We start from the raw sequence: 26,252 nt of genomic DNA on the forward strand, positions 1-26,252 counted from the left end.
ATTGAATCATTTGGCACTACGGAAACACCAGAAAGGAGAGGAAGAGCCAAGGCTTAGACCAGGGGTCTCAAACTCGATTTACCTTAGGGCCAACTCTAGTCCTCAAATCCTCCCAGCGGGCCAATAATATCACTGAAGATGGTGTTCAGAAAAGAAAATGTTTATATTATATTTTTATTTCAAATTTCTTAGAAATAATAAAGCTGTCATACAACTTTATACAATTCTTCGCCTGCCAGAGAGTTTTGTGTTTTTGCCAGGCACCTGGCAACACGTCAGTTCTGTCAATTTGTTGATGTTTGGCCACAGATGGCCTACGGCCCGGGACTTTGAAACCCTTGGCTTAGATTTATTTATCTATCCTTTACACTTTTAGCTACTTCCATTGACTGGGATGAAGACCTGTGATTCCATTCACCTAACAGTGCGTCCCACGCGGGAAAATACGTTGTCCAAGTGTGCTTGTAATATCTGAACAGTCAAGGAAGGCTGTTTTTTTCCCAGGTTGTTTGTGAGCAGACTCTTCCTCTGTGCCAGGGGTAACAGGGACATTAGGCAGCTCACAGAACTTTTGGGCTTCCTCCCAAACAGTGTTAGGATATAGATATGCAGGCCTGTCTGTAAAGGCCTATACTCTAAGAATTTAGGTGTATTCTTATCACTTGGCTAGTGATAGAGGTATAAAAGAAAGAATCAAAACCACTGTCTGCCAGTGTAAGGGCCTTCTCTTACTGTGACAGTTTGTGGCCCTGTGCTTAGGCTCAGGCCTTTGGCTAAGCAGCAGAGGCAGCCATAAGCTGGGAAGCGAATGGTCACATCCTCACATTCCAAACTAGTCACATTGAAATAAGGTGCTATTGGGCTGTTAGGCACTATCAGGACAGGATTGTATTCCTATCACCTCCAGAGAAAGGGAAGTGCCTAGAAAATGTAAAAGGAAACTTAGTTTGATAGCATCCTGTCTGGCAAGAACTCACTTATCAATAGCTGGGATGTGAAATCCTCACTTCTGTATTGTTTTGTCATTATAGTTCCCACTTTGCTGTTGTTTGTCTGTATAATCTCTGTCTGGTTCTGTGATTGTTCCTGTCTGCTGTATAATTAATTTTGCTCGGTGTAAACTAATTGAGGTGGTGGGATATAATTGGTTACATAATCATGTTACAATATGTTAGGATTGGTTAGTTAAATTTCAGGAAAATGATTGGTTAAGGTATAGCTAAGCAGAACTCAAGTTTTACTATATAATCTGTAGTCAATGAGGAAGTGACTGGGGTGTGGGTGGGGGTGGGCATGTGGGTGTGTGAAATGGGAACAGGGAATGGGGGTAAGAAAATTGGAATCATGTTTTGCTAAAGGGGGGGATGGGAACAGGGAATGGGGATAAGAAAATTGGAATCATGTTTTGCTAAAGGGGGAAATGGGAACAGGGAATGGGCGTAAGGAAGTTGGAATCATGTTTGGCTAAGGGCAGGAATGGGAACAGGGACACAGGTGGAAGGCTTTGTGGTGTCAGAGCTGGGAAGGAGGATACTAAGGAACGAAACTGGAATCATGCTTGCTGGAAGTTCACCCCAATAAACATCGAATTGTTTGCACCTTTGGACTTCGGGTATTGTTGCTCTCTGTTCATGCGAGAAGGACCAGGGAAGTAAGTGGGTGAAGGAATAAGCCCCCTAACATCTTGGTGCTGTGACTCGGATGCATCGCATTGGATAGGTGAGTGGCAGCCTGTAAGTCTCCCTCCCCAACAGTCCGCGCAGCTGCTTGGAGGGGGTATCGCGAACTCTCGTGATGGTAGTTGCGGGTTCTGGCAAGCCAGGGTAAAGGATTTTTTGGATAAATGGATAAGGGAGGACCAGGGCCCATACCAGGTACAGGGGTCAACCTGGGATAAGATTAAAAAGGAAATGGAGGAAGTGTTAGGGGACCCAGAGGTATGGGGGGTGGCTGAGGAGCCCACCCTCCTTGGTATATGGGTAGGGGAAGAAGGTCCCTGCCCATCAGGACTGAATGCCTCCCAGGGAAAAGAGGCACTTCAGTCTGCTTGAGAGGTTTGAAGTAAGGGCAGCATTATGGGAAGCTGCCAGAAATCTTTCAAGTTTGGTGCTGCTTCAGCAAGGGCTGCTGAAGGGTTGTAAATTAGTTAGGGGTAGTGAAAGATGATTTGGCACAAAAGGGTTTAAGGTCAAAAGCAGAGTTAACAGACCGCCTTTAAAGACTGGATCTGAGACTTGGTCCTGGGGGAGTGGAGGAAAAAAAAAATAAAATAAAAGTTTCAAAGTGCAACCTGCCTTTCCACACTCTTTTGTTTTTCTGAAGTTTTAATGGAGGGTACTTTGGATACTTATGTGAGATGTCAAGAAGGAAGTTTTTGTTTAATGATAAAACCCAGTTATATACATGTAACTGTATGTGCAACTCTGTGCAGTCACATTGGATGGAAGCTTGGTAATTAAATTATCCAAGGGGGTCAGGTAGAGTGGCTACTACCACCACTACGCTTCTGTCCCCAGAAGCCTTTATAGCTATTCTGAGGGAAAATGGGCCCTTTTCCCACAGAAATGGTCTATAAGGGACTGCTGCAGGCAGCAGGCAGAGAGAGAATCCGAGCAAAATTATTTGACTATTGGGTAATGTAATCAAAATCACTAAAGGATGGAAGGGGTTTCTACTGGAACTTAACTTGGCTGCCCCTGGTTGTGTCTAGTTGTACAAGATGGAAGTGTAATCGGGGTACAGTTGTGTAAAAAAGAGTAATCACAGTGCAAGGGATGTTAGGCAAAACAGAATTTTGTGTGTGTGCGCACAGGTAAAAGAAAAGGAAAAGGGGAGGAATGGTGGGAACACTGAGCCTTGGGATGGCTCTGGGGGATCAGATTGTTGCTTTGGTGGGTTCTGCATGAAAACTCTGTAGGCATGGGGGAGGCAGTTATACCTTGTGTAAAATTAATTTGGCTAATATGATGTTATGGAGGTTAAACTATATGGAAGGAATTTGCATTTTCCCAGGACATGTGCAGTGTATATTGGAAAAGGAGTAAAAGAAATGCAAATAAAACATGGTACTTCATTAAAATCCTAATAGGGCTCCAAAAGGAGCCACAATAGGTTGTGCTTTCTTTTTCAGATCGCTGTGTTTTGGAGCAGGAGATGAAAGTGGAAAGTGATCAGAACTCTGGTGGAAGTAAAATGCTTCCCTTTTAAGACAGTGTCTGAGCTGCTAACAGCTTTGGATCCAAAAGCAAGCTAGTAAGCCTCTGTGTGTAAATGCAAATTACCTAGCTGATGGGCACAAAGGAGCTGCAAATAACTGAATACATCTGGTCAGCAAACAAGCTACTAGAAGACTCAGATTATGGCCCTTCAGGAAAGGGAGGTGAAAAAAACAAGTCAAGCCTGAAAATAAGGGGGACAGGTTAACCTTAAGGGGTGTGTGTGTGTGTGTGTACAGTGCTAAAATCTGAAGCTGTCTCTCAGCTATTACCTGTGTCTGCTGAGCTTTCTGTGCTATGTGATTCATTCTAAGAACATAGTAAAAAGCCATCAAGCACACACAAAAATCTATTTTCTGCACGTTCTCCAAGAAACCGAACGCTTCAATGAATCTTCGGTAGGGAGGCTCTGACAGTCCCAACGAACGACTGAGAAGTGCTCTCATGGAGTTTTTTACAGCAGATGCATTTCTCCATCTGCATGCCCATCTCCTGTCATTTAAATGAGACAATTCCAGTTTCACTAAAAAAATCAAGTAGCTATTCTGTTAACTCTGCCTGCCTCAGATCAAAGCAAATGCAATTCACTAGCCATGCAATGTATATAGAGAGCAATGGGGTGATCTTGCAGCATATTTTGCTGTACTCCACTTACCTGACCTGCCATGACAGCGGCCCCATCATAACACTGTGCTACAACTGGCAAGTTTGCAATACCCAATACCTGTAAGAGCTATATAATGTTGTGATAGACGGTGCCAGCATCCTGTCGCTCAGAGAAATCGACATAGCCTAGACATCGTTCCTTTATTTCCAAATTTTGTGTATCTTTTGTGTATTTTGTGTGTTTTGTGTACCATTTTTGATGAACGCAGGGTCTCTCAAGCTACCGGGAATCTGTCTGCAAGGAAAGCAGAACACTGCATCTGCCGGGTCGCTGTACTCTGAAAATGGAAATGTCTTGTTATATTCTGACATAAATGCGAAAGTCGTTGGACCGAGACACAACTTTACTTATTCTAGTGTCCGTAGTTCACTTTTATTCTTTGGACTTTGTGCCACTTAGTCACCTGTGGCATTTGCATGCCTCTGTTCTTTGGTTGATGTCTGGCTCCTATGCCTGGCCCAGCTGTGGGACTGCTCCTACTGCTGTCCCTAGAGAAGAGTAGGGACTCAGCAAGTGGTGGGCGGAGGGGCAGGGGGCATGGGGAAAGGGGGCTGAGGAGGGAAGAGGTTCAGGAAGTGGCAGGCATCCGGGGCCTCTCGGAGGAGGAGAGGAGGGACTCAGAGAGAAGCAGGGCATGGCAGGGGCCTCAGCGGAGGGTGCGGCAGGGACAGAAAGAGGCAGAGAGACTGATGAGCTATGGGGGAAAAGCGGGAGGGGACCTCAGGGTGGGGAACAGGCAGGGCCACCACGGCCCAGGTGTCCACACTCTCAGAGGTGGTGGGGCAGCAGCTGTGCCGCAGGGGAGGTTTAGTCTCCTCTGGCCTATTACTCCCGCCGCCTATGTAAGGTGGCCCTCCCTGGGCCACTTCCTAACACCTCCCTGTGATCATCCCAATAGCTCTGTCTGGGGTAAGACAGCATGAACGGTGTCCACTCACCCAAGGCACTTTGTGGTGACTGTATGTTGTGAGGTCGTTGTCCTTTCCTCTCAGGCAGCAACTTTCTCCTCCTGCTTGCTCCAATTCAGCCAATGTGATGAGGGCATCGTGGACTTCAGCTGTTTAGCATCGAACAGCTTTAATGCTGTCAAGTCTCCACTCCCAGTGTCTTTCGCATACTGGCTTCACAGTGACATTGGCATGATCTGTGAGAATTTTCCAACAATTAACAGAGGTGGAGAAGAGAAGAAGATTGAGCGAGTGGCATCCACATGGAAAGAAAAATGCTTTTGCGTTTTCATTAAGGATCCTTGCCTGTACACCCTTGTTTTTCTCTTTCATGGTTGCACTGTTGTCATAACCCTGGCCCTGGCAGTCTTGGATGAAGGAGTTTTGCAGGATATGGGATTAAGTCAGAGATGCAAGTAAAAGAAAGGAGTTTCCTTATTCTTCATGCAGTATAGAAATGTACACAGCGGTTTGCGTAACAGCGTAGCCAAGACCTTGTCCCAAGGAACTTCAGCATTCTTTTATGTAGAACTGGTGGAAACAGAAACCGCTCTTTTCAGAAAGCCTGAAGGTGGGGATAGGTGATCAGGGATTGAAAGAGAGGGTGATGGGTTTCAAGGTGGTCACAGCAGACAGACAACACCTACTTAATGGTTAATTTGTCTTCAAATCTCCAGAGCCACTGCGTTGGGAACATCCCTTGGACAGGGTAATGTGCAGGGACTCAGGATGCTACTCCCCTGACCACGGTGGCCCTTATTCCCACTCTTGTTGAGATGGGGGAGGGAGGCACATGCGGGAGCTGATCCCCCACCCATTTATCTCCTGGGCACTCACTTTCCTGACTTTGGGGAGGTAGCCCCCGGAACCAAGAGGCTGAAGCTTCTGAGCCAGTTAGCAGAGAGGACCCTTGTCTGCTGATCGTGTATGGGCGGGGGGGGAATTTAAACCACTCAAGTCACACACACCCCTCTCCTGGCAGCCTCCTCCTTACCCTGAGTTCCCCGCTGGGAAAGCAGCTGTTCCTCCCCTACCTTTCCCTGTGGAGTTAAAGCAGCAGCCCCTCCCTGCAGCTCACAGCTGTTTCCTGCATGTGCTGTTTGCCTCTCCTGGTCCCTGTCTCCAGCAAGTGCTGTGCAGGGAGCGGGGGGCCTGGCAGGCAAACTCTGACAGAAAACGGAGGGGGGTTATGTGACCCTGTGTGCCCCCCTGTATGTCATCTCTCTGCCAGTGTGGGATGGGAGCAGGGTGCACTGTCCCCGGTTAGCAGGGTGCTCACCTGTGGGGAGACAAGTGTGCGCTACCCTACGTTCTGGCAGTGCCAGGGGAAGGAGCAAGTCCTTTCCTGGACAAGTGTGGGGCTCTTAGGGAACGATAGAGCAGGCCCACCCCCACCACAACCTAGATAGCAGGGAAGCTCCAAGCCTCCAGCCAGGACACAGAGCTGCTGGCACATGGACTCCTCCTCCTTCTCCTCCTCTCCCCCACCAACCTCAGCCACCTATCACAGAGATCAGATTGGGAGCCTCTTCCATCCGAGCCCCACTCCAGGCACGGCTTCTCTCAGGGTTTCCTCTCCACGCTGAACTCTGGGGTACAGATGTTGGGACCCGCATGAAAGACCCCCGAAGCTTATTTCTACCCGCTTAGGTTAAAACTTCCCCAAGGCACAAATCCTTTCCTTGTCCTTGGACAGTATTGCTGCCAGCACCAAGTGATTTAGATAAAAATCCAGGAAAAAGGTCCACTTGGAGTCCCTGTTCACCCCCTCAGGGAAGGCTTAATAATAATATGGTTTCAAAGCCAGTTGGTTACAAAGTGAGCACAAACCAAATCCGTGGGTGTTTAGGACACTGAAAATCAATCAGGTTCTTAAAGGAAGACTTTTATTTAAAAAAAATAGTAAAAGAATCACACCTGCAAAATCAGGTTGGAAGGTAACTTTACAGGGTAAATAAAAAGCTTTAAAACACAGAAGATTTCCCTCTGGGCTCAGCTTCAAAGTTACAAAAAACAGGAATAAAACTCTTAGGGTAGGGAAAATTCACAAGCTAAAACAAAAAATTATCGAACGCATTTCCATGCCTTTACTTACAATTTCTGTAATTTTAGAAATATCATTTCAAGTATCTTTTCAGGAGATGGTTAACCTTCTTGGTCTCTCTCTCTCTGTGTGTCCAGAGAGCAAACAACCAAAGAGAGTGCAAACAAAGCTTCTCCCCACCCCCTAGGTTTGAAAGTATCTTCTTTCCTTCGTGGTCCTTTTTGTCAGGTGCCAACCAGGTTATTTGAGCTTCTTAATACCTTAAAGGTAATGTGATTCTGTACCTCTGGCCAGGAGGAATTTTATGTTACTGTATACGTAAAGGTTGTTACCCTTTCCTTTATATTTATGACCGCTTCTAACACATGGGGCCCTCTGTCCCGGGAGAGTGGCGAGCCCTGGGCAACCCTGCTCCCTCTGGAGGAGTTACCTGGCTGAGTGCCTAACAGGTCAAGCTGCAGCTTGGATCCACCCTCTCCAGTGCTTCCTGTCTCTTGCCTGACTGGCTGGCTGCCTACCTCTGAAAGCCCAGCTGGCTCTCAGTTGGCAGGTCTCGTCATGTGACCTGCCAACCAAGTACATCACCCTGGGCTGTCACCAGACCACCCACGTCAAAGGCCGTCCCTGGGTTAGACTCCAAGTCTCATTGGGATCACATAGGACATGGGCTAGGGTGTCCTGACTCCAAGTGCTCTCTCCATACCAGCAGCTTCCCTGACCATCTGATCATTGCGTGACGTTCAAACCACATACAATGTACAAAACAGCAATGAAAAGATAAATAAGGAACAAATGGGAAAGGATCAAGGAAAGAAGGAACTTCCTATAAGAACACGGAAAATACCACAAACAGCCATCTTGGGACATGAGGAAACTTTTCAGTTTGTTCCTCACACGTCCAAGGCCTGCTGCCCAAGCCCAGGCTGTGCTGTGGTGATACTGTAGGTCAGACACTTGCTCTGGAGGTGGTCACACAACCTCAGGCTCTAGGTGGAAGGACCCTTCTCCCCAGAATCTGCCCTCCTATCAGATTCACTTCCCCCCTTCTGAGTCCAGCCTTCAAGGCCCTCCTGTCTAGCAATGTCTCCTTGTGCTCGACCCTCTGCCTATGACGCCACCTTGCTCTCCCCAGCTGCTCATCATGCTCGGCTGCCATGTTACTCTAAAAGGCAATATTTCATCCTTGCTGTCTTTGTCAGATGTAGAATGCTTCTGCTGCTGGTCATACATCAGCAGATACCAGTGCAAACATTTCTTTCTTTGGTTCCTTGGAGTGTCAGGTCACATATCTGAATTTCTGAGTTTTTTACTCCACAGCAGTTCACCTCAATTGGAAACCAAATAATTTCCCCTATTCCCACCTTTGAAAATACCACAATGATTTTATCTGATCCCTTTTATCAGGACACGATTGTCCAAAACAGTCCAACATTTCTGGTATATATTCCCCCTCGGGGACTACAATTAAAACAAGTATTAACTTGAAAGGAAACACACCTGATTCAGATTATGAATGACATGGATGAGGCTAAACAAGCTGTTGTCCAATTATTAGATGGGGGAGATGAAGCAGTAAATGCCTTTATCATAAATATAAAGGAAAGGGTAACCAACTTTCTGTATACAGTGCTGTAAAATCCCTCCTGGCCAGAGGCAAAACCCTTTCACCTGTAAAGGGTTAAGAAGCCAAGATAACCTCACTTGCACCTGACCCAAAATGACCAATGAGGGGATAATATACTTTCAACGCTGGAGAGGGTGGGGAACAAAGGGTTTGTCTGTCTGTATGATGCTTTTGCAGGGAACAGATCAGGAATGAAACCTCACGACTCCTGTTAAGTTAGTAAGTAATCTAGCTAGCAATGTGTTAGATGTCCTATTGGTTAATGGCTGGTAAAATAAGCTGTGCTGGATGGAATGTATATTCCTGTTTTTGTGTCTTTTTGTAACATAAGGTTTTGCCTGGAGGGATTCTCTATGTTTTTAATCTGATTACTCTGTAAGGTATTTGCCATCCTGATTTTACAGAGGTGATTCTTTTACCTTTTCTTTCATTAAAATTCTTCTTTTAAGAACCTGATTGATTTTTCATTGTTCTTAAGATCCAAGGGTTTGGGTCTGTGTTCACCTGTACCAATTGGTGAGGATTCTTATCAAGCCTTCCCCAGGAAAGGGGGTTTAGGGCTTGGGGTGATATTTTGGGGGAAAACGTCCCTTTTCACACAGAAATGGTCTATAAGGGACTGCTGCAAGCAGAAGGAGGAAACAGAATCTGATCAAAATGATTTGACTATTGGGTAATGTAATCAAAATCACTAAAGGAATGTAAGGGGTTTCTACTGGAACTAAACTTGGCTGCCCTGGTTGTGTCCAGTTGTACAAGATGGAAGTGTAATCATGGTACAGTTGTGTAAAAAAGAGTAATCACAGTGCAAAGGATGTTAAGCAAAAGAGACTTTTGTGTGTGTGCACAGGAAAAAGAAAAGGAAAGGGGGAGGAATGCTGGGAGAACTAAGCCTTGGGGTGGCTCTGGGGGATCGTATTTTTGCTTTGGTGGGTGTGCATAAAAACTCTCCCCCGCATGGCAGAGTGCCCCTGTCAAGGTTCCTCCCCCAGTCGGAACGCTAGGGAACAGATGTGGGGACCTGCATGAAAACCTCCTAAGCTTATCTTTACTAGCTTAGGTCAAAAAGTTCCCCAAGGTATAAAATATTCCACCCTTTGTCCTTGGATTGGCCGCTACTACCACCAAGCAAATACTGGTTACTGGGGAAGAGCTGATTGGAAACGTCTTTCCCCCCAAATACTTCCCAAAACCTTGCACCCCACTTCCTGGACAAGGTTTGGTAAAAAGCCTCACCAATTTGCCTAGGTGACTACAGACCCAGACCCTTGGATCTTCAGAACAATGAACAATCCTCCCAACACTTGCACCCCCCCCTTTTCCTGGGAAATGTTGGATAAAAAGCCTCACCAATTTGCATAGGTGACTGTCATAAATATAAAGGGAAGGGTAAACCCCATTGAAATCCCTCCTGGCCAAAGGAAAACTCCTCTCACCTGTAAAGGGTTAAGAAGCTAAAGGTAACCTCGCCGGCACCTGACCCAAATGACCAATGAGGAGACAAGATACTTTCAAAAGCTGGGAGGAGGGAGAGAAACAAAGGGTCTCCGTCTGTCTATATGTTGTCTTTTCTGGGGATAGACCAGTAATGGAGTCTTAGAACTTTTAGTAAGTAATCTAGCTAGGTACGTGTTAGATTATGATTTCTTTAAATGGCTGAGAAAAGAATTATGCTGAATAGAATAACTATTTCTGTCTGTGTATCTTTTTTGTAACTTAAGGTTTTGCCTAGAGAGGTTCTCTATGTTTTGAATCTAATTCCCCTGTAAGGTATCTACCATCCTGATTTTACATAGGTGATTTCTTTATTTCTATTTACTTCTATTTCTATTAAAAGTCTTCTTGTAAGAAAACTGAATATTTTTTCATTGTTCTCAGATTCAAGGGTTTGGGTCTGTGGTCACCTATGCAAATTGGTGAGGCTTTTTATCCAACATTTTCCCGGGTGAGGGGGTGCATGTGTTGGGAGGATTGTTCTTTGTTCTTAAGATCTATGGGTCTGGGTCTGTAGTCATCTAGGCAAATTGGTGTGGCTTTTTACCAAACCTTGTCCAGAAAGTGGGGTGCAAGGTTTTGGGAAGTATTTTGGGGGGAAAGACATTTCCAAACAGCTCTTCCCCAGTAACCAGTATTTGTTTGGTGGTGGTAGCGGCCAATCCAAGGACAAAGGGTGGAATATTTTGTACCTTGGGGAAGTTTTGACCTAAGCTGGTAAAGATAAGCTTAGGAGGTTTTTCATATAGGTCCCCACATCTGTACCCTAGCGTTCAGAGTGGGGAAGGAACCTTGACAGTGACCACAGACCCCAACCCTTGGATCTGAGAACAATGAAAAAGCATTCAGTTTTCTTACAAGAAGACTTTTAATAGAAATAGGAGTAAATAGAAGTAAAGAAATCCCCTCTGTAAAATCAGGATAGTAGATACCTTACAGGGTAATTAGATTCAAAACATAGAGAATCCCTCTAGGCAAAAACTTAAGTTACAAAAAAGATACACAGACAGAAATAGTTATTCTATTCAGCACAATTCTTTTCTCAGCCATTTAAAGAAATCATAATCTAACACGTTCCTAGCTAGATTACTTTCTAAAAGTTCTAAGACTCCATTCCTGGTCTATCCTCGGCAAAGGCAGCATAAAGACAGACCCACAGACCCTTTGTTTCTCTCCCTCCACCCAGCTTTTGAAAGTATCTTGTCTCCTCATTGGTCATTTTGGTCAGGTACCAGCGAGGTTACCTTTAGCTTCTTAACCCTTTACAGGTGAGAGGAGTTTTCCTTTGGCCAGGAGGGATTTTAAAGGGGTTTACCCTTCCCTTTATATTTATGACAGCCCCTTCTCCAATATACACTGCACACCTCCTGGGAAAATACACATTCCTCCAGGAATGCTGGTAATGCATCGCGCTTATGGCTCCCACCCCTTTGCAGTACCTCGATGGGAGGGTCCTTATCAGGTGTCTAACATGATTCATCCATCTCTGGTGTGCTTATCCCATGAGGGTCAGCACTGGTGGACTCATATCTCTCAAGTAAAGCAATACAATGCCTTAACCAAATGCCAAAAGAAATGAAATGATTCTGTTTTTATTTCCAGAATTGTGGCCACTCCTGTAAATACTTCCCACGGCTGCATGGGTTGGGTACAGTCGACCACGTTATCCACCCCCTAATCCGAAAAACATTAAAATACAACAGAAATCAAAGTATTACACTCCAGCACAAGTTCAAGAGTGGCCCTGGTATCAAAGAAGAACAATTCCTTGGTGGCAAAAAAAAACCCCTGTGGTATATCAAATTGTAGTACTGCATGCTATTGGGAGTTTATTCCCTCTGCTCGCCAATGTAAATTTGGAGAGGTGGGAAAAGGGTGTTCGGCCTTACCCGAAGCACCCAATGTGGTCAGTGACCTCAGGCCTACACCCTTTTTGCCACCACGCACTATGGCTCCTAAAGCATACACTATTACCCCATGTCAATCCACTCTCCCTCCTCCTTCCCCTAACCCACCATTTACTGACCCTACTACCCTCAGTCATTAATGCCAAGTATACTTGCAAAATGAATGTGGTCCAACCAATCATTTTGTTCAGTGGTTTAATAATGGCTTCTTAAAAGCATCCAAATACTCTCACAATAAAATAAAAGAAATAAATAACCACTTAAATCATTTCTCCCTGGTTATCCCTGCAAAAAAATAATTCGGCTCTCTAACAAACATAAACACCAAATGGAAATTTTGCTCCCCTCTGGATCCCCCTGAATTCTTCAAGCATGACACCCCCCCTTTAATTGGATATGTCGTGCTGCTCCTTTTAAAATAAAAAAAAAATGTATCCTAATTAAACCTCTTGCACCCCCCCTCCTCCACCTCCTTCCAAATTGTCTGTAACCCACCTATCCCCATGATGGTCCACCCCCATCCAAAGACTTCTGCTTCTTAATGCAATTGATTTACAAATAACTGTCACTCTGTTCCTCTCTAGCTGGTATCTCAGAACTACATTTGCTAACTGTTCTCAGTTTACCAAAGTAGGTTAAAAAATGCTGCTATGGGTAATTTCCAACTCATTTAAATTAAATAAATAAAAATTAAACAAAACCATCCAAAACCGGCAAGCCCTCACAAACTACCTCTGGGAAGGTTGAAACTCGCTGCACAAAGCCGACTCAGCGGCTCAAATCCAACGCTTAGAACATGCCTTTGGGCTACTGGACGGGGGGGAATTATTACAGGAATCTGCGCTTAGCTCAGCCCACCATTTGCTAAAAAATATAATTCTATTCCTCAAAAATATGTCAAAATCCCTTATCAATAAACTGGTAAACAGTGTGAAAACTATTTTGTGGGGGAAAGCATGTAGCCAGGTTCAACAAACCCTCACAAATCATCAAGTATAACTCTTGCAGGATGCCCGACGGGGTTTGGCCATCTGGGTTAAAGGGTACCAATATAGCAATGAAAGGTGTATTGGCCCTTTAAAGCCACCTGGGAGACAATTTTAGGGGACTGTACACTGAGCCGGTGTACCCTTACTGTCAAAAAAAAGCTAAAGGAGAATGGACCTCGGCCACCCTTTTACAGCCAGGGTTCGGGGGTAAGTGCAAATAAAAATGGTCCCAAAAGCCCGTTTAGCAAAGTAGTAAAAACAAATAATAACACATGATTTCTAATGGGATCCAAGGTCTACTACCCTCAAATGGGTCTTGCATGGCTGGGACAGGAAAATACCTGAAAGGGCTGGCCACAGGAACCACCGCTCCTGCAGTGTTCAGAACCGATACCCCCTCAGCATTGGGTGGAACAGGAAAATAAAATTTGTGGGGAGAAATCAGCTGTGCTTAATGGCGAAGTTCCAATGGAAAGTGGAAGGTGTGTGGAGCGGGTGGGATTTGGACCAGGAAACTTTTCCTTGCAGCTGGGAAACTCCACTTACCAGACCATAGACCAGCGATGCATCGGCTTGATGTAACTGGACAGCCAACAATACCGACTAACTGGACTACAATGGTACAAAAACCCACCTGGCTGAATTGGAACCATGTAATACAGCTAGTCCAGGAGCTCCAGGGTGAGCATCGCCGAATGCTGAGTTTGAAAGCCAAGGCCCTTCAAGAAACAAATGCCTTCCAACTGGCGACGGAATTACCTGCTAATTGTGCTTGGACTAACATTGCCTGTGCCATTCAAACAGGCCTAATAAACTCTCCTTCACTTCTTAGTCGCGTTACTCGTGTTGTAAAAGTGTTGTTCCTATTCTTTGTAATGCGAATCCTATTTATAAAGCGTTTAAAATTATGTGCTGCCTTAGCCTCTCCGCCCAAACCATATTTGTAAATTCAATAGCTTGCCCCTTTATAACCTGCCTTTTCCCTCTCCTCATAGCATAATCAGTGAATCAAGGTATCAAGCTAGCTGGAGCCAGGGCCTCCAGCGTAAATGCCCCGCTGTTCAGAGTGCAAAAAGTAGGGGCGCCTAGGCCCTTCTTTAAAGAAAGTGGGGGGGGCATTGGGATATTTTAGGGTTATGTATAAAAATAAGCTGCAAATGTGCTTACATAATATTAGAGGACAAAAGCATATGTAGGCAATATTTTTGTATCTCATACATAAGTTGCAAATTTTTCAGTATTTCTTTGTTTAAAATGAAAGTTGCCAAATTCTTCCCTTCTCTGTTGCTCATAAAAAATAATAAACATGCAACTGCAAAGAAAAAAAAAGCCCTTTATATTGAAAAAAGTAAAAAAATATATAAATATGTTATCTTCCCCCCCCTTCCCAGCTACATAAACCAGCCCTGGCTTAGGGTCACTTCCTGCCCCCCAAAAACTGTTCATGGCCCTGTCAAAGTTTGACTCAGACTCACAATTTATCAGACCACTCTGTTTTATTAGCAAAGCTGCTCTGCTAATACATTTAGAAGTGAGCCCCCCGAGTGGGGCTTGTTTCTCTTAATTTATACAGTTTTTTGGAGAACAGTTACAGAGAAGTTATGGACAAAAGAAGAAAAAGATTTTAGTCACCACCCTTCGAGATCCCTGAGACCAGTCACGTATCTTCAATTACCTGCCACCCTTAACAATCTCCTTTAACAGCTTCCAGTTAACTTAACTAATTGCCCTTCAAACCTTCCATTCTGATGCCTGCTTCTTAGACGTGCTGGCTCTATCTTAATTGCTTCTCCATTTAAAAGCTAACTGTCCCTACTTGTGCTCCCTCAGATACTTTGTAACATGTTTTGGCCTGCCCTTTCATAGACAATGTATCCAGCATGTCCCCTTACACAACGTTATACTTATACAATGTTATACTTCCACAGCCCCTTCTTCCCTCCCCTGGGAGCTGCTAAAAAAAAATTATAGCAACAAATTATTGGAAAAAATATATCTCTTGAAGGTAAAAGTATGGGTAATGCTATAAGCAATAAAGTGAGTTTACTAACAATGGGTGTTTCTATTACTTAATAAGGGTTTTGGGGGTGTTGTAACAAATGGAGGCAGACTTACTAACCTAAACAAAAACCATGTGCTGTTGATAGTTGGCATCACTTGGGATCATGTAATGCAGCTACTCCGGGAGCTCCAGGGTGAGCATCACCGAACGCTGATTTTGTGCTGTTGATGGTGTGCTGTAACTACTTCAGTGCTTACTGAACCACAGGGTCCAGGGGAACAAGTACCGCAATAAAAAAGCCCTTCTAGTCAAATCTGCCTCTGGGTCAGCCTGCTATATCTTTGAACAATATGATGAAGAAGTTCAGCATCTGTAGTGTGTTGATTTGTCTTGACTATCCGAAAGTGTAGCTTGGTTTTATCACACAGGGACTAATGGCGAGCCACCTTGCTTCAGAAAGTTGCAGGCTTGTCTTGTGGTTTGGAAGTCATGGAACGTCTGTATAAGAGGGTGTCTAGGGTTGCTGGCTAATGGGTGACATTGAAAGAGTTCAGGTGACGGTCAGAGAGAGGGAACTCAGCAACAGAGAGAGCTGTGCATGGTGATGGAGTGATAAGATGTTAGGTGTGAGGAACTTCTCAGACTATGAACTTCCACAATGCTGAGCTCAGCCAAACTGGGACAGAGCACCCTTAATTAATGAGGAGATCTCCTTTCCCAATCTTGTCACACAGGATTAAAGTCAATGCCCCCTGGCAATCACATTCTGTGGAAGTATTTAACAACTTTGTCAGAAAGCTCCTTGTTTTTGACTCCATAAATGATAGGGTTGAGCATGGGGGGAATGAGGAAATAGAGGTTGGCCAAGATGATGTGAACATGGGGAGCGATGCCCTGACCGAACTGATGTGTCAGGTTTGAGAAGAGGGGGGGAGTATAAGAGGTCAGAATTACCCAGGTGTGGGTAGTGCAGGTGTTGAAGGCTTTCTGGTGGGCTTCCTTGGAGGAGATTCTGAAGACAGCCCTGATGATCAGACCATAGGACAGGGCAATCAGCGGCAGGTCTAACCCGATGATTACAAACACTAACACAAAGTTCCATGTCCCGTTGAATGTAATGTCCCCACATGACATCTTCACCACAGCTATGTGCTCGCAGTACGTGTGGGGGATAACGTGGTTGGCACAGAATGGCTGCCTGCTCAGGAGCAAGGGCAGGGGCAGAATGAAGAGAACAGCTCGTGTCAAACCCACTAGCCCTAGCTTAGCTATTCGTGCGTTGGTGAGGATGTTGGCATATCTCAGAGGGTTACATATGGCAACGTAGCGATCAAAGGCCATTGTCACAAGGATGGATGAGTGCATAAGAGAAAAAACATGATGGAAGAACATCTGGGTGAGGCAGCCATTCACAGTGATGTATTTCAAATTGAACCAAAATATACACAGTGCCTTAGGCACAGTGGAGGTCGACCTGCTGATGTCTGTGAGCGCCAGCATACAGAGCAGCAGGTACATCGGCTTGTGCAGGGTCTGTTCTTTGCCTACAACAAACAGAACTGTGAAATTTCCCAACAGCCCAATAATGTAGAACGTAGAGAAAGGGATGGAAATCATGATGTGGGCAGTTTCCAGGCCAGGGATGCCCATTAGGATGAATGTTGAAGCATCAGAGGGGGTGAGGTTGAAAGATGCCATGGGGTGGTGGACACATCAATCTGGTTGAGAAATGTTCAAGGTTCCTGTGAAAGGACAGAAGCACAGCAAGGGGGGTTACACACTTTATAACAAATAGTACAATAAATATTTTATAGTTATTAACAATCTAGAAAAGGGGGTGAGCAGTGAGGTGGCAACATTTACACATGGCACCACATTATTAGGTCAGAGTCAAGTCCAGAGAAGTTTTCAGACGGAGCTAACCAAGCCAGGTGAATGGGCAGCATGATGGCAGATGAACTTCGATGTCAATAACTGCAATGTGGATGCCCACTGAGTGAAAAACTTCAACTTTTCAATTGTCTTAAAAGGTTCAAATTTAATTGTGTGAACTCAGGAGGGGGATGTGGGCATCACAGTACACCGCTCTGTGAAACTTTGCTCACAGTGCAAGCATTGACAGAAACTAAGCAAAACTTTGGGATCCAGGAGAAGTGTGATGGGGAATCATACAGTAAATACAATGCCATGAGATCAGTCAGTCAATGTTTCACCCTCCTCTGGATTCCTCTGTGTAATACTGAGCACCCTTTTCACACAGGATATTGCAGAATTAGAGGGGTTCAGGGAAGGACAATGAGAATGATCAAGGGCTTGGAGAAACTCTCATATGCAGATAGTTTGAAAAGACTGGGATTGTTACTTTAGAAAGGAGATGAATACGAGGGGATTTGAGAAAAGTCTATAAAATATGACTGGTAAAGAGTAGATGGATCTACTCTAAAGATCTCTAACACAAGATCAAGAGGACATTCAATTACATTGAAACTGGGCAAGTTCAAAACTGATCAAAAGAGTGCTTTCTTCACTCAATGCTTAATTACACAGCGGAGCTCATGGGCACAAGAGGTAGTTACGGCCCTGAGCTAAGGAAGAATCAAGAATGGTTTGGACATTTTTATGGACAGTAAGACTATCCAGTTATAATAGTTACAGCTAAATAAATATTTTGGAAAGCCTATCTGTCCATGAGTTTCAGGGCACAAATCAATTTGTAGTTGTTAGGTCATCCCCCCATCCACCCACTGCTGGGTTTCTTACACCTTCTTCCATAGCATCTGGGGCTGCCACTGTCAGAGAGAGGACACTGGACTAGATGGACCATAGGACTGATCTGCAATGTAATTCCCATGTTGGAAAGGAGCCAACTTTTCCCCAGGAAAGCACATATTATCATGGTGAGATATGATTTTGTGCTGAACAGAATGGTCATGAAGGGCACAGAGGTCTTGGTATTTAGGCCTACAGGTCTGTACCTCTGTTACTTCTCTTGTTTCTTTTGGCAAGACACTTTCTTGCAGTCATCCAGCTTTGTCCGAGACATCTGTGATACTCTATGCATCAGGGGAGTGCCCCATAACCCCCATATTCCTCATTTATATATAATTGTGATGTTGCATATAAAGCATGCCATGAGAGGCATCAGGGGAAAAGTTATGATCTGCTGAAAGTCATTGTTCTACCTATATATGGATATCATTAGTGTACCTGAAATTGTGAGATTGTGTTGTATGATTGTCACTAAATCATGCTGTAAGTTGGGAATCAGCAGCTTCCCAGAGACAACAGCAAGAAAAAGTCAACAACGCTCGGGTGGGTGTCGAACAACCATGAACAGCCATTGTCCAGCAAGGCAGCTACAATGCAATGACTTGCTTGCACAAGGCCACACTAAAGGAATTGCTCAACCTTGTCTGGTGACTCAGCAATGCCCCGAGACATGCCTGGACTTGTGTTTTCTAAGCACGTGGATTAAGGATATAAAACATAACACAGTGGTCCTACGCTTGGCCTTTTCTCTTCTCCCCCCTGACCTGTGTTGCAATCAACAAGGATGCTCAGAAGACTGAAGACTCCACAGAGGAGACTGGCCCTCGTTTCAAGGGTGATACCTATGGACTATGAACTGCAACATCCAGTGGGATGAGAAAAAATGCTTAATATATTTGATGCCCAATCTAGTAGGGAGGAAAGTTTAGACTCCATGCTTATATTTTCTTTTCTTTTGGTAACAACTCTGGCTTTTTGCCTATCACTTAATATCACTTAAAATCTATCTTTTGTAGTCAATACACTTGTTTTTCTGTTTCTCTTGACCAGTGAGTTTGCCTGAAGGGTTTGGTGAATCTGCTTGGGTTTACAATGGCTGGTGTATTCACTTTCCATTGATGAAGTGGTGAACCAAATAATAAACTTGCACTGTTCGACTTGAGCAGTGCAAGACGGTATATTCCTGAGGTACAGTGCTGGGAGCTGGGGGAATTTGGTTGGTGCCTTTCCTTGTGTGATTCATAAGTGGGTCTGGGTGCATTCAGGAAGTTTAGCTGGGTGTGGGGCTCCACATGCCGTTGTGCTGAGTGATAACTGCACCTGTAGGGGTTGCTGCTTGTCACTAGCAAATCACTGTAAGAGACAGCCCAAGCTGCACAGTTAAGCGGGCACAGCGGTCCCACAGTCCCAGGCTGCACCCTGGGGATCCCATCACAATAAGTGACAGTTGTTACTGACATGTGTCAGCACAGACATGTGTCAGCAACTCAGCCTCTTTCCCTTCTCATGCCTGAATATTGATAAAGTTTACAGGTGACACAAAATTGGGGGATCGTAAATAATGAAGAGGGCAGGTCACTGATTCAGAGCAATCTCGACTGGTTGATAAGCTGGGTCAAAGCAAACAACATGTCTTCTAATACAGTTAGCTAAACATGAGCTCTCAGTGTGATCCTGTGTCCAAAATAGCTAAAGAAACCCTTGGATGATAACCAGACGAATCTCAAGGAGAGGTGAAGAAATTGTTTTACATCTAATTTAGCACTGGTGGGACTGCTGCTGGAATCCTGTGTCCAGTTCTGTTGTCCATGATGAAAGATGGATGTTGATACATTGAAGAGGGTTCAGAGAAGAGTGACAAGAACTATTAAAAGATTACAAAACTTCCCATAAAGTAATAGACTCAAGGAGCTCAATCTATTTGATTTAACGAAGATGGTTATGGGGTGACTTGATAACAGTCCCTAAGTACCTACATGAATAATAGAATCATAGAATTTCAGGGTTGGAAGGGACCTCAGGAGGTCATCTAGTCCAACCCCCTGCTCAAAGCAGGACCTAATCCTCAACTAAATCCTCCCAGCCAGGGCTTTGTCAAGCCTGACCTTAAAAACCTCTAAGGAAAGAGATTCCACCACCTCCCTAGCCTAGCAACTCAGTCCCTACTCTGGAGCGGTGCACAGGATTCTTCTTTCCTAAGAACCTTGTTGAACCTTTGTCCTTGTTGAACCTTGTCAGATTTCTTTTGGCCCAACGTGGGGAACAACACAACTAGTTAATTATAGGCTTTTCAGTCTGGCCTACAGAGGTTTTGCATGTTACAATGGCTGGAAGTTGAAGTTAAACAAATTTTGACTGGAAATAGGTGTACATTTTTTAAATGGTGAAAGTAATAACCATTGGAACAATTAACCAAGGGTCATGGCAGATTTTCAATCACTGAGAATTTTTAAATCTAGATGAGATGTTTCTCTAAAAGCTCTGCTCCAGGAATTATTTCAGGGAAATTCTCTGGTGTGTGCTCCACAGCAGTGGTTTTCAGAAAAATTTCTGGGGACGCAGTTGAAGAAAATTGTTGATGCCCACGACCCAACAGAGCTAGGGATGAGGGGTTTGGAGTGAGGGAGGGGGCTCTGGGCTGGGGCTGGGGGTTGCGGTGCAGGAGGGGGTCAGGACACTGGGCAGGGTGTGCAGGCTCCAGGTTGGGTCTGGGGATGAGGGCTTTGGGGTGCAGGAAGGGGTTCTGGGTTGGGGGGACTCAGGGCTGGGGCAGAGGATTGGGGCATGGCCTTAGCTCCGGTAGCTTCTGGTCAGCAGCGCAGCCGGGGTGCAGAGGTCGGATTCCTGCCTGTCCTGGCACCGCGGACCATGCTGCTCCTGAAGCAGCCAGCGTCAGGTCCAGCTCCTAGGTGGAGACGTGCAAGCAGCACCCCCCTGAGCTCCCATTGGTGGGGTACCGGCCAATGGGAGTGTGGAACCGGTGCTCGGGACGGGGGGCAGCATGCGGAGCCCCGTGGCCTCCTGTCAAGAAACCGGCCCCACTGCTGGGCACTTCCAGGGTGCAGCGTGGCGTTGGAGCAGGTAGGCACTAGCCTGCCTTAGCTGGGCAGCACCACCGATGGGACTTTTAACGTCCTGGTCAGCGGTGCTGATGACAGTGACCCAGTGCCTTACATGCCACAACCTAGTACGCAGTCATGACCCGAACTTTGAAAAACGCTGCTCTACAGAAAGTCAGACGAGGAGACCACAATGGTCGATGAACATGTCCCTAGGAGTCAGCTGGAGGCATTTTGCCTACAAACTCGTGCCTGAGCTTACTGTAGGCATTTGTTCTGTTCATGACCGTGGTAAATGTAGCCCTCTGGGGAGACATCCTCATGTGTCTGTGGTGCCTTGAAAAAGTTACACAAGCTGTGTATTTCACAAGGGTGAGGGAGCCGTGACACACTGCATGGATGATTTTTTCATTTCGTTGGGGATTGGTCCTGCTTTGAGCAGGGGGTTGGACTAGATGACCTCCCGAGGTCCCTTCCAACCCTGATATTCTATGATTGTCTGTATGGTGAATTAGTGCACAGCAAGCTGAGGTGTAAATCTGCAGTGTTCTAACATGCTGCACACTAACTGTCTGTGTGCTGTGGTGTACTGGTGTTTGAAACCCTGCACACTAACTCTGCATATATACAAATCCTTATCCTCACTTAGAAAAAAAATTGGTGGGGGAGGGATAGTTCAGTTGTTTGAGCATTGTCCTGCTAAAACCAGGATTGTGAGTTCAATCCGTGAGGGGGCCATTGAGGGATCTGGAGCAAAAATTGGGGATTGGCCCTGCTTTGAGCAGGGGGTTGGACTAGATGATCTCCTGAGTTCCCTTCCAACCCTGATAGTCTATAATTCAGGGAGAAGACACTGGCAACTGTAGTAGGAAGAGAACCTACCATATATGCACAATTAAACTCGCGATCAGCTAGAGACTACTGTCAGCTAAGTTAAATTTGGTGACTATTTAAAACAACTGTATTATTTCTGTACATCATTTACAATGTGCGTAACATTGCTAAACTGTTTAACCAACACACGGGTAAAAATCAAGAAAGGAATGGCAGCAAACAACATGAAGGCTTGGAAAAAACAAATTGGTAAAAAAATTAAGTTACATGGTAATTAAAATTGGGTAAACAAATTCCCTGGTAGCACCAGTCACACTTTGGGGTCACTGACACGGCATCCTAAGTAATGCACATGTTATTCAAAACAATCGTCTTCAATATCCGGGTACCAACACTGAATCCTAACACAGCAATATTTAATAAATTGGTCACAGTCCATTCAGTAGGTTATCTGAAAATAGCATCCATTTGGAACATATGGATCTATCTCAGCTACTGGTGTATCACAGAGCAATGCAACCCATGGACCAGAGAAGCTAGCCGCTCCTGTTTCCTGCCCAGTGAAGTTTACCAGCGGGTAACAACCAGCAGTAAGGGTAACCTATAACATGAATGGACAGTACTGGGTAGTAACTAGTTACAAGACAAATATATCTATATACAGGCCACATTTGTAATGTCACTACTGTTTCTGTTTCACTTCTCCTACACAAAACACTGTGGGACACACTACAACTATGCCTATCCCAGTATTTCAGAACACTCGGCCTAGTACCATAATAATACAAGTGGTAACTGTAATTGCCCTAAGAGGAATGTGTTGCTATCTGCAGTAACCACAAGAGCCAGACTACACCACGCAGACTGGAAAAGGGTTGTTATGCTTGGATACAAAGTGCTGTCACATGTACGCATACATACGATGCATACGCACCCATATGTAACATAGAAATATATGCACTGTATCCCCACTATCCATACACGTTAATTACCTAAAAGTGCGCCCAAGGCTCAATCATAAAATTACATTCCTCTGTCATGGTCCCGGGCCTAACATTCCCACATCCAGTGTGAGAGACTAAAAACAATTGGAAAATAAAATCTGTCTATGGGATGTATGATGGAATGTGCAGACAAAGGGACAGATGGGGCATAAATGTGTGGATGGAAAATAAGGGGGCCACATAACAGTGCTTAACCCAGTGGGTCATCCTCAGTCCATGCATTATGCTTTTCCGAGATGATGGGTAAACATCCTCCCCAGAAAAAGAAAAAAAAGTGGGGGAAGTAGTAGGAAGGGAGCCTGAGACATTAGCCCTTCTTTCAGAGGCCTGGTGTGAGGCCTGAGGCCTGGGCTAAAGTAGTAGTCAAAGCTTTATTGATAAAAAGCCAAGACAAGCTGTGAGCATGAGGCAGGCCCTGCTCACAAAATCTGGCAAGAACGGGGCTGATACTGCAGAAATCCACGTTCCGTAGAAGTGCTAGGCACAGAGCACTCACGCAAACACATCCCGATATCACGTGGTACCAGACCATCCGAATATCGAGGATGATACATAAACATTCCCCGAGAATAACAGGAACACACTGACCCTCCTAAAAGATAAGGTCAGGATGACAAGACATAATGAAAATGTCTTGATCGAACCAACATGTACAAAGAGATGGGTGATAACGAGCCACATCAGGGGGCAGTAACTGAGTATGTCAGACTGGCAGTATGTAACTTGTTTGTATCGGGGTCCACAGATGTATCTCAGAGGGAGTGTCTTTGTCTAGCCTAGAGGGGAAGGTAAAGTCCTGCCATTTATTGACCTGCTCCATTCTTATGGGCATTCATGTATTAGTGGTCCAGGAGAGCCTGTGGGATACTAGTACTATGATTTTTCGACAATAAACCTGGCCGGGTACCTTGGTACCTTAGCAGATCTTGTAGTCATTGGGCGGTTCGCTCGAGGTCTGCTGTGCCAGCTGTCTGTGCAGAGCTGGAACACCACATGGGGAGAAGACAAACACAACCCAACATCTAAGCACAGTGACCAGGGTGCTGTTGGAATTGGGGTAGCCTGGGATGGGGAAGGAGAGTACAGACAGGGGGTGAGAATATGCTGGGAGATAGAACCAGCTGAGGAGCTAGGATCAATGGTTCTCTCCACTGGTGAAATGCCTGATGTTACATAAATAACATTCAACCACAACAACTGGAAACCCACTGAGTGAAGATTGTGACACCCAGGCTGCAGTTCTCTGGCTCGCCATAGGAAAGAGACCCTGAGAGCCGCCCACCTGCACTCGGGGCCAGGAAAGGTCCCAGCGCTGGCCTTTGACCACCAATCACAATGAAAAATGTAATTTCAGCAGTGCTGCCTGCCTGTCCGTGCACACCCCGGTCTCTGCCCTCACAACCCCCAGCACTGCTGCTTCACTATGTACACCCCACTCCCTACACCACAACCTCCAGGGCTCCCCATCTCTCTGTGTACACCCCACTCCCCATCCCCATATGCCCCACCAGTGCCCACCTCTCCATGTACACCCCATTCCCCGCCCCCACAACTCCCAGCACTGCCCATCTGTCCATGTACATCCCACTCCCTGCCCCCAGATCCCTCAGGACTTCCTGCTTGTCCATGTAGGCCCCCCACCCCCACAACTTCCAGACCTGACACACCGTGACACCCCTCACCTAGGACCAAAACCAGGGGCCAGACCCCACAGCGACAGCTCACAGAAACATCTCCTCAGACGAGGTTAAACTCAGTGTCTGCCTGCACCGGGGAAAAGGGGGAAATCAGCCTGAACTGCCTTTCTGGGTGTGAAGGGAACCTCAGCAGCAGCTCAGCCTGTGCAGGGAAGGAGAGAGGGAGGGACCCGTGGGAGGAAGAGAGGACGTGGAGACTAAAAGGAGCCAATGTGACTAACTCTTCCTCAAAATGACACAAAGCTTTAACGTATTGCAGCCCATTAGAAATGCAGATACCCCTTCCTGAGGCTCTAGTGGGGCTGCTCACGGGAGGAAGGACAGTCTGGATGGGGAATGGTGTCAGAGACAATCTGCTACCACGTTGTCCACACTCTCTTACAGTCTGAGACACCCCCACCCTCATGGCGCCTCTTTGGTCTGTGCATTAGATAGAATGTGCATTCCCAATTTTCCCCCATTTCAGGACTCTACGTCACTGTGATTTGGATACTGCACATCCCCTTCCCTCCCCCCTGCACGTCCACACACGCACTGTGTTCCTGGACCTCCTGGTTTCCCCTAACGTAGAAACATGCTTTTATTTTAACTGCTTTTTGGTGCTTCTCATCCTCTCCAGAAGCAGAGATGCAGGGGCAGAGAGAGAGCAGACCTCTCTCCTCCCACAAAAAAACAAAACAAAACCTGTTCTCCTGATTGTTTTCAACCCTAAGCCTGTGAGATTCAGACTTCAGCAAGTATCCTGTCAGTTCTTCTTTGGTCCGACCAAGCTCACCCGTCCACAGAGGCCACAAGACGAGTCCAGTTGAAGACACTGGAGGCTGATGGCTGGTGTAAATCAGCCATTTATTTACGTTCCTACATGTGGATTTAGAGTGAACTCCTGGTTGTGTTGGGAGTTCTGCCACTGAACTCAATGGGACCAAGATTTCACCCTTAGTGTTTCAGGTTCGGGTCCGAACTGTGAAAATCATGGCTTCCCGTCCTGGAACAGAGAGCACTGTTCTGTACGGCACTGAAAGAGTCTGAAGGAAACCCGCAGTTTATGTGGTGTTCTGAGACTGGGCAAGAAAGATGGGGATTTCAAAACACATTGGCCATGATATTTCTCTCAGGGAGGCCAGTGTCAATCTGGAGTGACCCAATGAAGGCAGAATGTGAGAGCAGAATCTGGCTAATGTGTGGCCTTTTCTTGTTTTCATCCTTCTGGTAACACAAATACCCACTGCAGAGACTTTGGCTGCACTTCTTAACGGTGCACTGAAATTGCTGAATTGGAAAACTTGAGTGAACCAGAGGAAAATCCACATAAACCAAAAAAAGGAAGCTACTGAAACAGATAGAAGGACACAGTCAGACACAAGGAACTTCTCTTAAAAACAAATATTTGTCTAAACTATTTCCAGTACAGTTATAATTTCAGTTTTACCAGGTCAACCCTTTGGCGTTTCTGACAATACTAAACAGTTCAAGTTTCTGTGCTGGTGAATTCATGCCCAGATGTTTTTTTTTTTACTTGAAGCCTTGAACTCTTCTTGAGCCCTTAGTTCTAACTTTAGTGCAGTAACTGGTAACTCACCAAAATCCTGCTCAGCACAGAGAGGAAATCTCCTTACGGCGACAGAAATGCAGAGCCCCAAGAATCAGTGTATGAATCTCCAATATGTGACACTCTCTGTGCTGGACAGCGACCTTTATCATTCCCCTGTACAGTCCCTGCAGACTCTCGGGTTGGCAGGACTCCCAGACAATTCTCTTGGCTCCTTGAGCAGTGGGAAGAGCAGAAAATGGACCCTGGAGAACTTCAGCCTGAGATCCTCCCCCCAGGAGTGAAGAAATGATTCAACGATAACAGGCTCAGATTCTGATGGCAAATTCAGTCTTGCGGGCTTGATTGAATCATTTGGCACGACGGAAACACCAGAAAGGAGAGGAAGAGCCAAGGCTTAGACCAGGGGTCTCAAACTCGATTTACCTTAGGGCCAACTCTAGTCCTCAAA

The 26,252-nt window shown here is 45.6% G+C and overlaps 1 protein-coding gene across 1 annotated transcript; it reads right to left on the reverse strand.

Annotated features, from left to right (window-relative positions):
• Nucleotides 1-15,648: 15,648 nt before the first annotated feature.
• LOC140915200 (olfactory receptor 52P1) lies at nt 15,649-16,587 on the reverse strand. The gene has a single exon (XM_073354807.1). The coding sequence runs from the start codon at nt 16,585-16,587 to the stop codon at nt 15,649-15,651; it is 939 nt and encodes a 312-aa protein (XP_073210908.1).
• Between the last annotated feature and the right edge of the window lie 9,665 nt (nt 16,588-26,252).

This window comes from Lepidochelys kempii, chromosome 1 (assembly GCF_965140285.1).
Source record: "Lepidochelys kempii isolate rLepKem1 chromosome 1, rLepKem1.hap1, whole genome shotgun sequence".
Lineage (NCBI taxonomy): Eukaryota > Metazoa > Chordata > Testudines > Cheloniidae > Lepidochelys > Lepidochelys kempii.